At 51.3% G+C, this 12,851-nt stretch overlaps 4 protein-coding genes across 4 annotated transcripts; 1 reads left to right on the top strand and 3 right to left on the bottom strand. All coding sequences in view use genetic code 12, as the record gives it.

The window, feature by feature from the left end:
* Nucleotides 1-426: 426 nt before the first annotated feature.
* On the bottom strand, nt 427-1,740 carry CLB2 (B-type cyclin; the record flags this gene model as incomplete). The annotated part of the gene is made up of 1 exon (XM_002615999.2): nt 427-1,740. The coding sequence occupies one exon, from the start codon at nt 1,738-1,740 to the stop codon at nt 427-429; it is 1,314 nt and encodes a 437-aa protein (XP_002616045.2).
* A 1,141-nt stretch (nt 1,741-2,881) lies between these two features.
* Nucleotides 2,882-4,210, bottom strand: FOB63_002925 (uncharacterized protein; the record flags this gene model as incomplete). The annotated part of the gene is made up of 1 exon (XM_002615996.2): nt 2,882-4,210. One exon carries the CDS (start codon nt 4,208-4,210, stop codon nt 2,882-2,884), a length of 1,329 nt encoding a protein of 442 aa, XP_002616042.2.
* Nucleotides 4,211-5,589: 1,379 nt separating this feature from the next.
* On the bottom strand, nt 5,590-10,602 carry SRB9 (Srb9p; the record flags this gene model as incomplete). The annotated part of the gene is made up of 1 exon (XM_002615995.2): nt 5,590-10,602. The coding sequence occupies one exon, from the start codon at nt 10,600-10,602 to the stop codon at nt 5,590-5,592; it is 5,013 nt and encodes a 1,670-aa protein (XP_002616041.2).
* Nucleotides 10,603-12,009: 1,407 nt separating this feature from the next.
* DYN2 (dynein light chain) lies at nt 12,010-12,350 on the top strand (the record flags this gene model as incomplete). Its single annotated transcript, XM_066102284.1, has 2 exons — nt 12,010-12,060; nt 12,111-12,350. 2 exons carry the CDS (start codon nt 12,010-12,012, stop codon nt 12,348-12,350), a joined length of 291 nt encoding a protein of 96 aa, XP_065958427.1.
* Nucleotides 12,351-12,851: the final 501 nt, after the last annotated feature.

The following is a 12,851-nucleotide window of genomic DNA, read 5'->3' on the forward strand; positions in this document are numbered from 1 at the left end:
AGACGGAAATTCATTACAAGAATAACTTCTTTCGCTGAACAGGTAATGATACGATAAGATATTAAGAAAATATAGATAAATTGTTTACTCCACAATCTTGCCATAGCACTCAAAATAAGATTGTTCAAGCTCCTGGCTTTGGAACCGTTTGCTTCCTTGTCGACCTTTAAATAGGTGAAGTAACGTGGTATTTCTGTCTAGGTGCTTTCGCACCATTCCAGTTCTCTGATTAATTTTAGCTTGCATTGACTACGGCGATGACTATGAAATGTATCATTATGCGTGTTCTAGCCAAAAGAGCCACACAGGCTGCTATGCATAGGGAATAGGTGAAGAAAATAGCAGGCATTAGTGCCATGGCAATCTAAGAAATGAAAATGCAGGGACGAAAGTTATGGCAGGCCCACAACGGCAGATGCAAGGGCGTCACTTGGAGGCGTTCTCGGTTAATAGCAGCTCGTCAAACAAGTCCTTCTTCTCGGCAACAAACTTCTTGGCCCAGCTGCGGCAGAAGATGCTGGCCTTCATGAACTTGCGCGTGGCGTATTTTTTGAAAAACTCGTCGTGTTCCACCGGCGACACGAGGTACTGGACTATGAGCTCGATGCACTCCTTCATGTCTTCCACACGGTAGCCGCCCGAGTAGTGGATTAGGTTGCCGTTCCACACGGGATCTTTGCCCAACGCTAGACGGGCAATGTACATGGCGGCGGCAGAACAAAGCGACGGGAGCATGCCGATGAAACGATAGTCCACCACGGTGATTTCCAAGAGAAACTTGCCCAAGGTACGCAGCTGCACGTCGTAGTCGTCGGCCTTGGAGATGCGGCGCAAGAAGTTCATTGGGTTCGGGTAGTTGAGGTCAAAGTCCAAGATGGTCAAGATGTACTTTTCCGCCTGGAGAATCTCGTCCTCGGTGTAGGAGCCGTCGGTGTAGTAGGCGTAGTTTTTCACCAGCGGCGAAAACACCTCCTCGTACTTGGCGGCGATGAAAAGCGACCCCGTGGCCAAAAGCTGCAACTTGTCGATCTGCACAACCTCGACAGACATGAACCGGTCCATGGTGTTGATGGCCAAAAACAACGTTTCGGGCAAGAGACGGAACCGCTGGTGCATCTCCACAAGCCAGTCCACCAAGATCGACCGCATGCGTGGCTTCAACTGCGTCTGCTTGTACAAGTAGTTGGCGTCGGGCAAAGTTTTGCGCTCGAGCTCGTGCAAGTAAGGGAAAATCTCGCCCACGTACTCGCTGACCATAAGCGGATCATCTGCGTCTTCTTCGTCGAGGTCCTGCCACTGGTAGTCCTCGCGGCGAGATTTCTTGTGATTTTCCGAGACGTGGAGTTTTTCCACCAAGTTGGTGCTGGACTCTGTGGCCTGGCGCTTCTGCGGCAACCGCACAAGCGAGTCGCCAAGCGGGTCGCCAAGCAACGGCGCCTGCGGGCGGGCAAACGTGTCTGTTCGAGAAAGGGGCCGAGGGACGGTCTCGCCTGGTTTTTCTGTTTCGGGCGCCCGTTTTCGAGACGACGGCACGGCGGCGGGCCGCTGCGCATGCTGCGAGTCTGTGGCGATGCCAAACTGGCGGGAAACGTCGCCTAGGTGGCGGCGCTGTGGTTTTGGCGCCGTTGTGGATTGCACAAGCACGTCTTCGGCCTGTGGCGGCTCCGGGGCCGGCGGCTGGGCGGATTTCGCCCGCGAGCGGGACATGCGGTGCACATTTTCGTTATTGAGCGAGGACATGAAGGATGGGGATAGATGACACGATGGACGATTCAGATGACACGGGAGTTCGATTCAAATGAGACACGGTGGGATTCGATTCAGATTGAAGACACGATCACGATACACGATCACGATACACGATTGACCTGACCAATCTAACAAAGGAGACAGCCAGAACACTGGCAGGCGAAGAATGAGGAAGAGCGCCAAAAAAGCCGCCAAAAAACGCCAGGAGAAAAACGACCTGAAGGAAAGGCTGAAAGGCACACAAGCACAGAAGTAGGACAGAGGCAGAAACACACCGGTCCACTAGACAAAAGAGAAAGAACAAGGACGTGGGGAAGAAAAGTCTCACAGTACTAAGGGTGCGGGTGGATCTGGACAAAAAAAGCGTGGACAAGCATCGCGCGTTCTTAGTGCGCGACACCAGATTGGGAGACTTTGTAAACATGCATGAGCAACGAAGACAGAGACAGACTACGCGGGGGCAGAGGCCGTGCGATTGGGTGGGGAAATTGGTTGTTTGGCTAATTTGTTGTATTTTTTGTTTTTACGTTTTTCATTTTTTCACGTTTTGTTGTGTTGTCTTGGTGTATGGCGTCGTGTCGCTAGTGTCGTGTTTCAGTGTCGCTGTCGCGGAGTTGCTCGCAGTGTCGCGGTGTCTAATGTTGCAAGTGAAATTTGAAATTGGTCGCGCATCAATGCGACACGCGGCGATTGCTACGACATTTTCCGCTAAGGCGAGAGAAATACCTTAAAACGATAGTGTATTATTCAACCCAAATCTATAACTCGACCAACTAAACATCCAACAATCAACCAAATAATATCCAACAACCAAATAACATCCAACAATCAGATAACTTCCAACAATCAACCAAACTAAAACTTGCACCGCACTCTGTATGCTGACTACCAATGTACCATACCAGTACCATTCAATGTAGCTGTATCTGCCCCACCACGTCTAGTAGCCAAGCTGTGGGTCGCGTAAGCACTTGCACTAAACTTCCGACCCCATACCAGATCACAACAACGGCGCCCATTCGACATTAGACGCGGTGCAGATCCATCCTGGCAACAATAGGCCCACCACGCGCCGCAGATCCACAATAGGCACAAACGGCAATAAATAAAGGCTGCGCCGCACACAACAATGCTACACCGTCCGGTTCCACGGGTACTTGCCCATGAGTGTTTCTGTCGGGCCCAGCTCCGCGACGGGCGACGAGTGGTCCATTCCGCGGCTGGCGCTGGCGCTGGAGCATGCGGAGCAAGGCGGCTTGGAGTGGCAGCACGTGCGGGCCAACGTCAGATTGACTTTCTGCATTTCCAAGCTGATTTGGGCAACGTAGCCGGCCAACTGCAGGAGCTCTGGCGTCTGGAGACTGCGAAGAAGCGCGGCGAGGTCTGGACCCAGATCAGGCTGAGACAGACCAGACAGACCAGACAGACCAGACAGACCAGGCTGAGACTGAGGCTGAGACTGAGTCGACTGGGGTTGGCCTGCGGCGGGTTGATCTGCGTTGCTTGGAACCGTTGCTGGCGCAGATCTGTGTGGCTCGTGGTAGGTTGGAGCCGGATTCGGGTTGTGTAGAGGTGGTTCATTCTGGGGTGGTTGAGGTACTTGAACACTCTGTGGTATTTGAACACCCTGCGGTACCTTGAACGGAGGAATTTGGTTATGTAGTGTTTGATTCTGTGGCACCTGATTCTGCTGTAGCGGTACTTGATTCTGTTGTTGCTGATGCTGTGGTATTTGATTCTGTTGCTGATGCTGTGGTATTTGATTCTGTGGCATCTGTTGCTGATGCTGTGGTATTTGGTAGTATAAGCTTTGCTTCTGTGGCAGATTCTGCAGCCCCTGCAGCGCCTGCAGCTTCACCTCGTCGTACAATGCCTTATACTTGGCGAGCTTTTCCCGAAGCAAGTTGTTTTCTCGCACCAAGAGCTTGTTGGCGCGCTCGACCTGGGCGTGGCGCGAACATTCCTCCTGCGACTGCGCGAGCTCCACGCGGAGCAGGGCGAGTTCGCCCTGGCTTTCGCGCGCGCGCACACACTCCGCCTCAAGTTGCGCCGCGCGCGCCTCGAGCTCGCGGTTTTTCGCGCGCACCTCGCCCAATTGCCGCACCAACTTGTCGGTCGACGACGCCAAAAGCGCCAGGTATCGCTCAAACTCCTTCAGGCTGGGCACGGCGGCCCCGTCCACGCGCCGGTGCGTGTCGCGCCACGACATGTCGTCCCAGAGGGAAAAGGTCTCCAGGGGCTGGTTTCTGGGCAGAACACGACCGGCCGCTTCTTTAGCCGCCAGCCCTTTTGCAACCAGCGGCAGCTGTGTCAGGGGCGCCCTCTCTACGGGTGTGGGAGGCGATAAGAGCGGCGCTTCGACCGCGTCGAACGGGTCGTCCAAAGGGTCCGCAAGGGAGTCGAGATCGAAGTCGTGCGCCCGCCCCAAATAGTTGCTGATGATCTCTTGCGTCGACTCCATGGGGATGGAAAACTGGTTTGGGAAGTTTCGAAGAGAAAAAGAAGAAACAGTAAGGATGGAGTTGAAAGAAGATAGACTAGACGCGCTGTTGATATGGAATGGTGCTTTTGTGCAGGACATTATGAGGTGATTAGTTTAGTGTTTTCTCAGAACAAACTGCGTTTTTCATTTTAGACGAAAACCATCATATAGAGAGCATTTTATCTAAAGATTTACAGGAATTTGACATTTTGAGTGTGAGTAAATTTTATGGAGAATATCAACATTGGGAAAAAGCAGTTGCAGTTTATTGAACAAATCACAATTATACTAGAAGAATGATTCAAATTAAAGAAGCGAACAAGAAACGTAAGATGTCACAAGCGTAAATTAATTTTCAGAATTCTTCCAAACTTGAGACCTGGGCGGTTTATCTAGTAAATTTCCACTTTTCATGCTTACTTTCCAATTTAGTTTGGCTTTTGGTATTTGGATCTGATTTCTTTGGATTTAAATGTTTCCGTTGAGTAACATACACGCTGAACAGGTACAATCAAAAAGATGCAATTGAAAACGAACAATACTAACCAGTTAATTGAACCAAATCTGGAATTAGTGAGTATTTGTAGTTTCAAAGCTTAAACACCTCTGCACTCACTTCATTAACAAATCTGATGCCTGCCACTATGAGAAGGAAATGATGATTTCTTGCAATATCGCCTTCGCTTCTTGAGCAAGGTTTGAAATTGTTGTGCTTCACTCTACTGCAAGCTTACTGCTTGTAACTCATGAAATACCTCTTTATTTTAGTCCCTTAGATGCTTTCGGTGACTGAACATCAATACTCGAAATCCGACTACTATATCTGGCCAAATCATCAATTTATAGTATGCTGCATCTTGCAAAATATGTCATCTCTTTCAATCTTTTGCTTCTTGAGGTGTTACCAAGACCTAATAATTAGGTGACGAACATGAAGATGCATAATCCATCCTTAAATCAATCGCAGTCGAAAGGGTTTAGGTATTCGGACCTTATGAAAGTTGCACCATTGGTACGTGCTACCATAATTTAGTTGACTGATCGCTAAAGGGCTCAATACTGTGAAGGCAATAGGGTCTATGACGTTCGACTATGCGGCCATAGCATGTTCCTATTACCAGCTAGAACATCATTGAGTAGAAGTGCCATGGCATGCGTAAGTAAATGTACTAGAGCAACCCTGTAGGAGCCATCAATTCCCGTAACCTTCAAACAGAAAACATTCCCACCATTGTTCCAGACCAACTAGCAACTCCACCAATAACGCAAAAAAGAATTGCGTATTGCCCCAATCCGCAATACCGCTAGTCTTAGCATTCAAATGAAACAGGATAACAGAGCTCACCTCGACATTCCTTCTATGGCGTCGTGGCCTGGTCGACATTCACATGCACCAAGTAATCCACAGTCTTGACGACAGCATTGATGTGCCACGGCACCAACGTCTCCGGTTCGTCCCCGGCCACGCCCAAAATATCATTGAGCACCATCAACTTCTTATAGTGGTGAAGCAAAAGGCGCATGACTCCGCCCAAGCTCCAATGTGCCAGGCAGCTGAGAAGCGTCACTTCAAACACCAAGTAGCGCTTTGCTCGCGTCTCCCGCACCAAGTAGCCTGTGCGCAAGCCGAAGCGGGTGGGCGAGTTGAAGGACGGAAGCGGCGTTCGAGGCACCACGCCCACAATGTCGAGGCGCGGGTCGCGCAAAACGTAGTCTGCTGCGGGCGCCTCGGGCGGCGAGAGGCCCAAAAACGGCGCGCCCATGAACGGCGCGCCCCGAAGAAACGCCAACGGCAGCTCGGCCTTCTCGCCAGGGTCCTTGGTTGCACCGGCCGCTTTGGCTTCGCCGCCCGAATCAGAGCCCATAATTGCCGCGCCCATTGCGCCCATTGTGCTCATTGTGCCCATTGTGCCCATCTCGGACTCGCCCGCTCCCATTCCTTCAACGCCAGCCCCAGCCTTCATCGCCATCTCCGTCTCTCGCATGGCAGTTTCCGGAGACAACACCTTTGTGCCGCCGTCCTTCTGCGCAAACAAGCTCCGCGGCAGTCTGCTGGTCGACACCACCACCAAAGACACGTCCTTGTTCTTTGCCGTGAGCTGTTTCCAAAACACCAACTCGTCGTCGGGGATAATGCTGCTGATGCGCGTGAGCACAAGAAACCGCTTGCCTGTGGCGGGGCCCTCGGCCAACCGCCGCAACAGCGCGCTCGCCTCGGTCCACAAGGCGCCAATGACATGTTCCAAGGTGTGGCCCGTGCCGTCTCGCGGGCAGAACCACAGGCGCACGCCGGTGGCGAGGCCGAGCGGATCCAGCCACGCGGCGCAGATCCACCGCTTGTCGACCGACCGCTCGTACGCCACGTGGAGAAAAACGCCGTCGTGGAACGACTCGCGCCCGGCCGTCGCTGCCCACCGCAACGCCAACGTCTCGGGCGGCGCGCGCACCAAGTGCGTGTGCAACCGGGCGGCGCGCGTGTCCCGCGCCGGGCACTTGTCGTACAACGCGAGCGACAAGCGCGCGAGCGCGCCCGCCAGCAAGTACCGGAGGCGCCGCCGCGCGCGCGACTGCCGCACCACCTGGTCGCCCGCCACAACGTGCGAGAAAAGCTCCACCACCGCCAACCGATGGTCGCTGAGAAACAGCCGCAAGTTGCGGCAGAGCTTGGCGTGCTGCAGCGCCTGCGCAAGGCTCTGGTCGAACGACACAAAGAGCACAAGAAGCGGGCGCCCAAAGTCAAAGCGCCGTGTCTTGTTGATGAGGTCCAACTTGACCAACTCCGCGAGCGCCCACAACCGGCGGTCGACGCTTTTGTAGAAGTCGCGGTATGCGGTTCCTGGCGCCCGTGGCACAAGCATGAGCCCGTTGCTGATGCCTTCGAGGTCGGGCCGTGTTGCAGGCGGCTGGAGACTCAACGGGCTAATGCTGCCGAGGTGGTTTTCGCGGAAGCTGCTCTGGAGCATGGCAAGAAAGCCCAGCATGGCGTCGCCCCAGTCGTGGGCTGCGTCGTGCGCCAAGCCGCCGCTGGCCTCGGAGATAAGCACCACCTGGAACCGTTTGGGGCCGCCCACGGGGCGGAAGTTCAAGTGGCGCCAGAGCCGCGTGCCCACCACGCTGACGTTGAGCGTGTCGTCGTTTTTGAGCACGGTGGCCTTGACGTCGCCCGTCGAGAACACGTGCGCGTCGTCGGCCGGCCGGCTGGGCTTGTCGAGCCTCTGCCGCCGGTACCGCTCGAACCCGCCGCGGTGCTGCTGCTCCGGTGCCAACGTGTGCCAGAAAACGTCGCCGGGGCTGTTTTCGGCCATGTCGCCGAGGAAAAGCTGGTCGTCCGCCGGCAGCGGCTTCTGCTCGCTTTCGGTGACAAACTCGCCAAGCGCTATTTGGTAGCTGAGCGGGAAAACCGACGCAAACACCCGCGCCACTTCGGGCGAAACCTCGCCGTCTAGAGCGACGCTATCGCTGCCGGGGCCCGTTTTGTTGTGCGCGCCATTTTGGGGCGCGCTGTTTTGGGGCGGCGCCGCCTCCTCGAGCAACCGCGCGGGCGCGCAGAGCCGCATGCGTTTCGGGCGCGCGCGCCCGCCGCCGCTGAACACAAGGTTGCCCGTGAGCCAGTGCAAAAACTCGTCGAGGTGCGCGGCCCGCACCGAAAGTGCGCCCGGGGAATCAAAGTCGTCGTCATTGTCGACGTCCATATCGAATCCGGGCGCAAGCGCCACGCCGCCCCACTGAAGAGCGTTCCGCAAAAGAAACCGGCTCGGAATGCTGTACACGTTGATGCTGCGCAAAATAAGCGGCAAGCAGTTTGTCAGCTCGCCGGCGCCGGAGGCGGGCGCCGCCTCTTCTTTCTTTTCCGCCTCCTCGCCGATCGCCGTGTCGATGTGCGACAGCGCCTTTTCTGTCGCAGGCATGGGCGAAAACGAAAGGTACTGTGCGTCGGAAAGAACGGTGCCGAAGGGCGACTCGCCCTTTGAGCCGAGGGCGCGCGTTTGGCCCGGCGACAAGAGGCCCGACCCCAAGGCAAAAGACGCCTGCGTCTGTTTCTGTGTGTCCACCGCCAGCGCCGGGGGCCAGTGGAAAATGTCTCCCAGAGTGGTGTTGAGCTTCAACGGCGACGTTCGGAGCTCGCCGCTCGAAAATTCTTCGTCGACATCGCTTTCCTCGTCGTCGTCCTCTTCTTCGTCCTCTTCGTCTTCGTCTTCGACATCTTCGATGCCCATGTGGAAGGTGTCATCGAAGGCGTCTCCTCTATCTGTTCGCATTGTGTCTCCTCTATCTGTTCGCAATGCCTCTCCTCTATCTGTTCTTTGCATTTCTGCCGGTTCTGTTCTTTCTCCTTCTCTTTCCTCTCCTCGCTCGTCTCTTCTTTCGATTCCGTCCAGAAAAGCCTCTTCGGTCTCTGGGGCGCTCGAGTTCACTTCTCTTCGAAACGGCAAGTCCGTCGCATTGTACACGCTCGTCTCTCGAAGACGCGATCTGGACTCTTCCGGTCCGCTCGATGCCTCACGGGCCACGTAGAACTTCCCGCCCTTGCCGTACTTTGTATCGATGCTGCTTCGGATCTTGGGGTTGAATGAAATGGGCGAAAACACATATCCGTCGCCTGAAAGGCCCCTGCCTCCTTTTTTCGCCTCAGCGGACGGCTTCGCCTGCGCTGTATTGGCAGTCAGGCTGTGAAATGGCGTGCTTTGGATGATTGGTGTGGGCATAATCGGCAACGGCGCCCCCGGATCGTCGTATGTTGTAGTCAGTGGTTCAAAGGGCGCTGTGATCATCTGGTCTCTGGGGATGTTGATGAAAGATTCTTCCCCTGTTTGTTTGTTCCCCACTTGGAAAGACACGTCGCTCTCTTCTTGGATATTAGAGTCCCTTGAAGCGGATAGCTTTTGAACATTCTCGGTTTCATCGTCTTGTTCAAAGTCTTCGTGGTCTTCTTTAAAGTCGTTTTCTTCCTTCTTGATGTCTTCCTGTTTTTCGTCTGCGCTTCCTTCGTCTTGTGTGTTTTTTTTCGTATCTGAATCCAGACTATAGCCAAAAAGATCTTCCAAATCTTCTTCCTCAGACTTTGGTTGTTCAGTTGCGTTGTGTTTGGGTTCGAGACCCACATTCGGATCGCTAGGGTCGAAAAACGTATCGTCTTGCAGAAAAATATTAGGCACTTGATTAAGCATTTGTGTTTCATGTTTTGTCTCTTCTCCGCCTGTGCTTGCACCAGTAGAAAGAGCACTCGGAATGCTAAAAGGTGGGATATTTCCAACACTTCCAGGATCAGTCAAGCCTATAGGCTCTGGAACCGGCGGTTTTAGTGGTTCGGCATTATGGCAGTTGATGGAAAACTGGATAAAGTCCGATACAAGACTCAACGGATCTTTGGCTAAAGGGTCAGGGTCTGTTTGGACGCATTCCTCGACGGAGCCAAATTGCAAGAGGCAGAGCTCCCACGGCCAGAGAATATACTTTTTGTTTTCGACGTCATGAACGAAATGCGAGATGTTGGACGTCTGGTTGTTGAGATGCTGCAAGTTGGGGATTAGCTTGGCCCACAAAATCTGTTTTTTCTTGGTCAAGTCGACGCCCATGCTGTATTTGAGAAGCCGGAGTAGGTTTTCGCTCGACTTGGATGCCACGTAAGTAAAGTTCTGTTCGTAGTTAGCCGTGTCGTACAAGTGGCACCGCAACCCAGATGGAAGAACGTAAATGACAAAGGAATTGGCATAATCCGCCATTTCCAGATGGACGTCCAAAGCCAGAGTCTCGAAAAGCTTTAGGCTGTTGCGCTGGGAAAGCGAAACAATGAGGTCGCCGTTGCCCAAAAGGATCGGGTCGGTCTGCACCACGGTCTTCTGGAACGACGACCCGGGCGCTCGTGCAACAAGATAGTTGCCGAAGATCTGCATCTGGCCCGACAACGACAAGCTGTACACAATGCACTTTTTCACCGCTTTGAGAAACGAAAGACTGGCAAACGCCAAATGTTCGTCCACGGGCGAGTCGTCCTTGCCCTTCTTTCTGCTGGCAGCGCTTTTCGCCACGCGGGAAGGATTGGCCAACTCGCCTGCAGCCACAGTATTCTCGTGTTGGAGGATCAATTGCGGATATAGCAGATGCAACTTGGAAGAGCCGCTGCCGGCCGAATTGTCGTTTTCGCCGCCGTCGTACTTCTTGGGCTCGTCGAGACTGAAGTGGTAGAGGCTCTTGTTGTAGTAGATCAACAAGATATGCGGATGCTGGTGCCGGATCTGAAGCTCGAGCTCGAGAAGGTACTGGTCCATGGCATCTTCTTTCACCGTGTAGATGGCGTATGTCACCAGCTGCAAATGGCCGATTTTATGGTAGTGGGTCAAAATGTTCGACACGGACCACGCATCTGTCATGGCTGGTCAGGATTGGATGATTAGGCCGTATATGAGGCGGAATGTGATGTAAGTGAGGCTGCTGTGAGATTGAGCCGCGAAATTCCGATGATTGAGTAAGACAGGCTATAGTCGTATTAACGCCGTCCTGAAGGCCAGTAAGTTCGGATTTGTAAGACTCCGGGCAATGACTGAAAAGTGTATCAGTACTAAGCGCTTGAGTATGGGTGTGTGGCACGTGACCTCCACCTTATGTGGGATTCGGGGACTGGCCAGGTTGATTTAAGCAGTGGAAAATATTATGTTTGATTTATATCAGTGGAAAAATTAATGTTTGATTTATAATCAGTGGTTATCGATCATGTCGGGTTTGTTACGGTTGGTGATTTTTGTACTGGTGTGTGACATAACTGTTCTCACTCAAATCAAATGCAAGATTCGGCCAAACGAATTATAACTGGAGGATCGAACGATCTCGATTATATAAAGAAAAATGAATTGTATATAGCGTGATACTAGATTTGGCTCAACCCGTGTTTCTATCATTTATCATTTGTCTTAATCTTTGAATTTCTTGTCATATAAGGCGATAATGATTGAAATCATCTGAACGTCCTTGATTGAATTGGTATGGGCAATAGTTGGCAAGAAACTATTACATTCACCAAAATATAATTGAACTGTTCAATGCGTTTACGAGTGAAGTGTTCTGGCTCCATTTTGACTGAACTATTATGTCAAGTTTGTAGTCACATACGTATAGCTTCAGGAGACTAAGATTGGCATATGGAGACAAAGATTGGTTTCAGCAGTATTCAACTTTACGCTTACTAGTTGAACCAGTCAAATTCATCATATGATTTTTTCAACTGTTCTTTCAAGATCGCCTGTAATTTTTGTTGTATTTGAGTTGAAATGGTCAGCATTAATACTGTACCATCCAAATATTTGATTTTATTACATTACAAAAATAGAAACTAATTACTCTCTTTAATTGGGCTAATACATTTTTGCGTACAACTTATTCCATTTATGACCATTGAGCTTTCTGAAGTCGCATCTACTCATTCATCTGAAGTATCGATCTGAAGAAAAATCAAAATCGTGCTCACAGTTCATACTCGTTACCGTTTTCGTATAAGTCCTGAACGATGACTAGATTCCTTGCCACATGAATTTTTCCGTCAGCTTTTCCTTGCTCTAAATTACCTTTTTAGGCTTATCTTGGCCGAACCACCTCAACTTCTCATGAAAACACCGAAAGCTCCGTGTTATAATCCAGTTCTCCTTCCCGTTTAAACGAGCTTTTTGACCAGATCACATGAACTAGCCACCTTTTGTCCTCTTATCTTAGCTCCAACCTACAATAGTACTGCATGCAACACTGACATATCTTGCTCCATAAACGTCTCTTCTTTCCACCACAAAATGGCTTCTGTTCCTGCCAGCATATCTCTGGCCGAAATTACTCGTATGTGTGTCTCCATCTGTTTCAATTGCTCTGGCTAACCTTTCTAGCGATTTTGAAGGCGTCGGATCTTGCCGAAGAAACCCAATCCAAAGTGTTGGAGTTGGCGGTTGATGCCACAAGAACATACAAAGTCGAGAAAGACATTGCCACGTACCTAAAGAAAGAGTTGGACTTGTTGTACGGAGCGTCGTGGCACGTGATTGTCGGCAAGTCCTTTGGCTCGTATGTGACCCATGAACAGGGATACTTTGCCTACTTCTATATTGGAGAGCTTGCGTTTCTTATTTTCAAGAGCTGAGAGAACCTGGTTGTCGAATTTTGTCATGGGCAATGTGTCTGGAAGTGAAAGACTCCTTTGTTTGTGAATACGTGTGAACTACGATGGCATTCATGCATGGCTCGAGGCTAAGCAGTAATGTAGTGAAAAATATGAGAATAAAATCTGACGAACGAATCAATACAGCCTTAGCTGCAAAGTCAACTTATGTGTACTAGTGAAAGAGCAGTATTTAAGCCTCCATAATCACATATGGTCAACAGGGTCCTAATCAATACTTAACCGTATGGTCACATAGTCGAAATCAATACTTAACCGATGAGAACGTCAACAATGATCGTAAATTCAATAGGCATTTTCCTCAAATTATATTCATTTATGACGATTGGGGCCATAATATTGCAGAGACAAATAGCATAACTCGTAATATTTCAGGTACAAACCATACGTATAGCGTAAAATGTCCAGTGCAACGAATGACTTCATTACAACATTTGCCATCTGCCAGCCTACTTTCAAAGT

Source organism: Clavispora lusitaniae (assembly GCF_014636115.1).
Source record: "Clavispora lusitaniae strain FDAARGOS_655 chromosome Unknown tig00000078_pilon, whole genome shotgun sequence".
In the NCBI taxonomy this organism is placed as follows: Eukaryota; Fungi; Ascomycota; class Pichiomycetes; order Serinales; family Metschnikowiaceae; genus Clavispora; species Clavispora lusitaniae.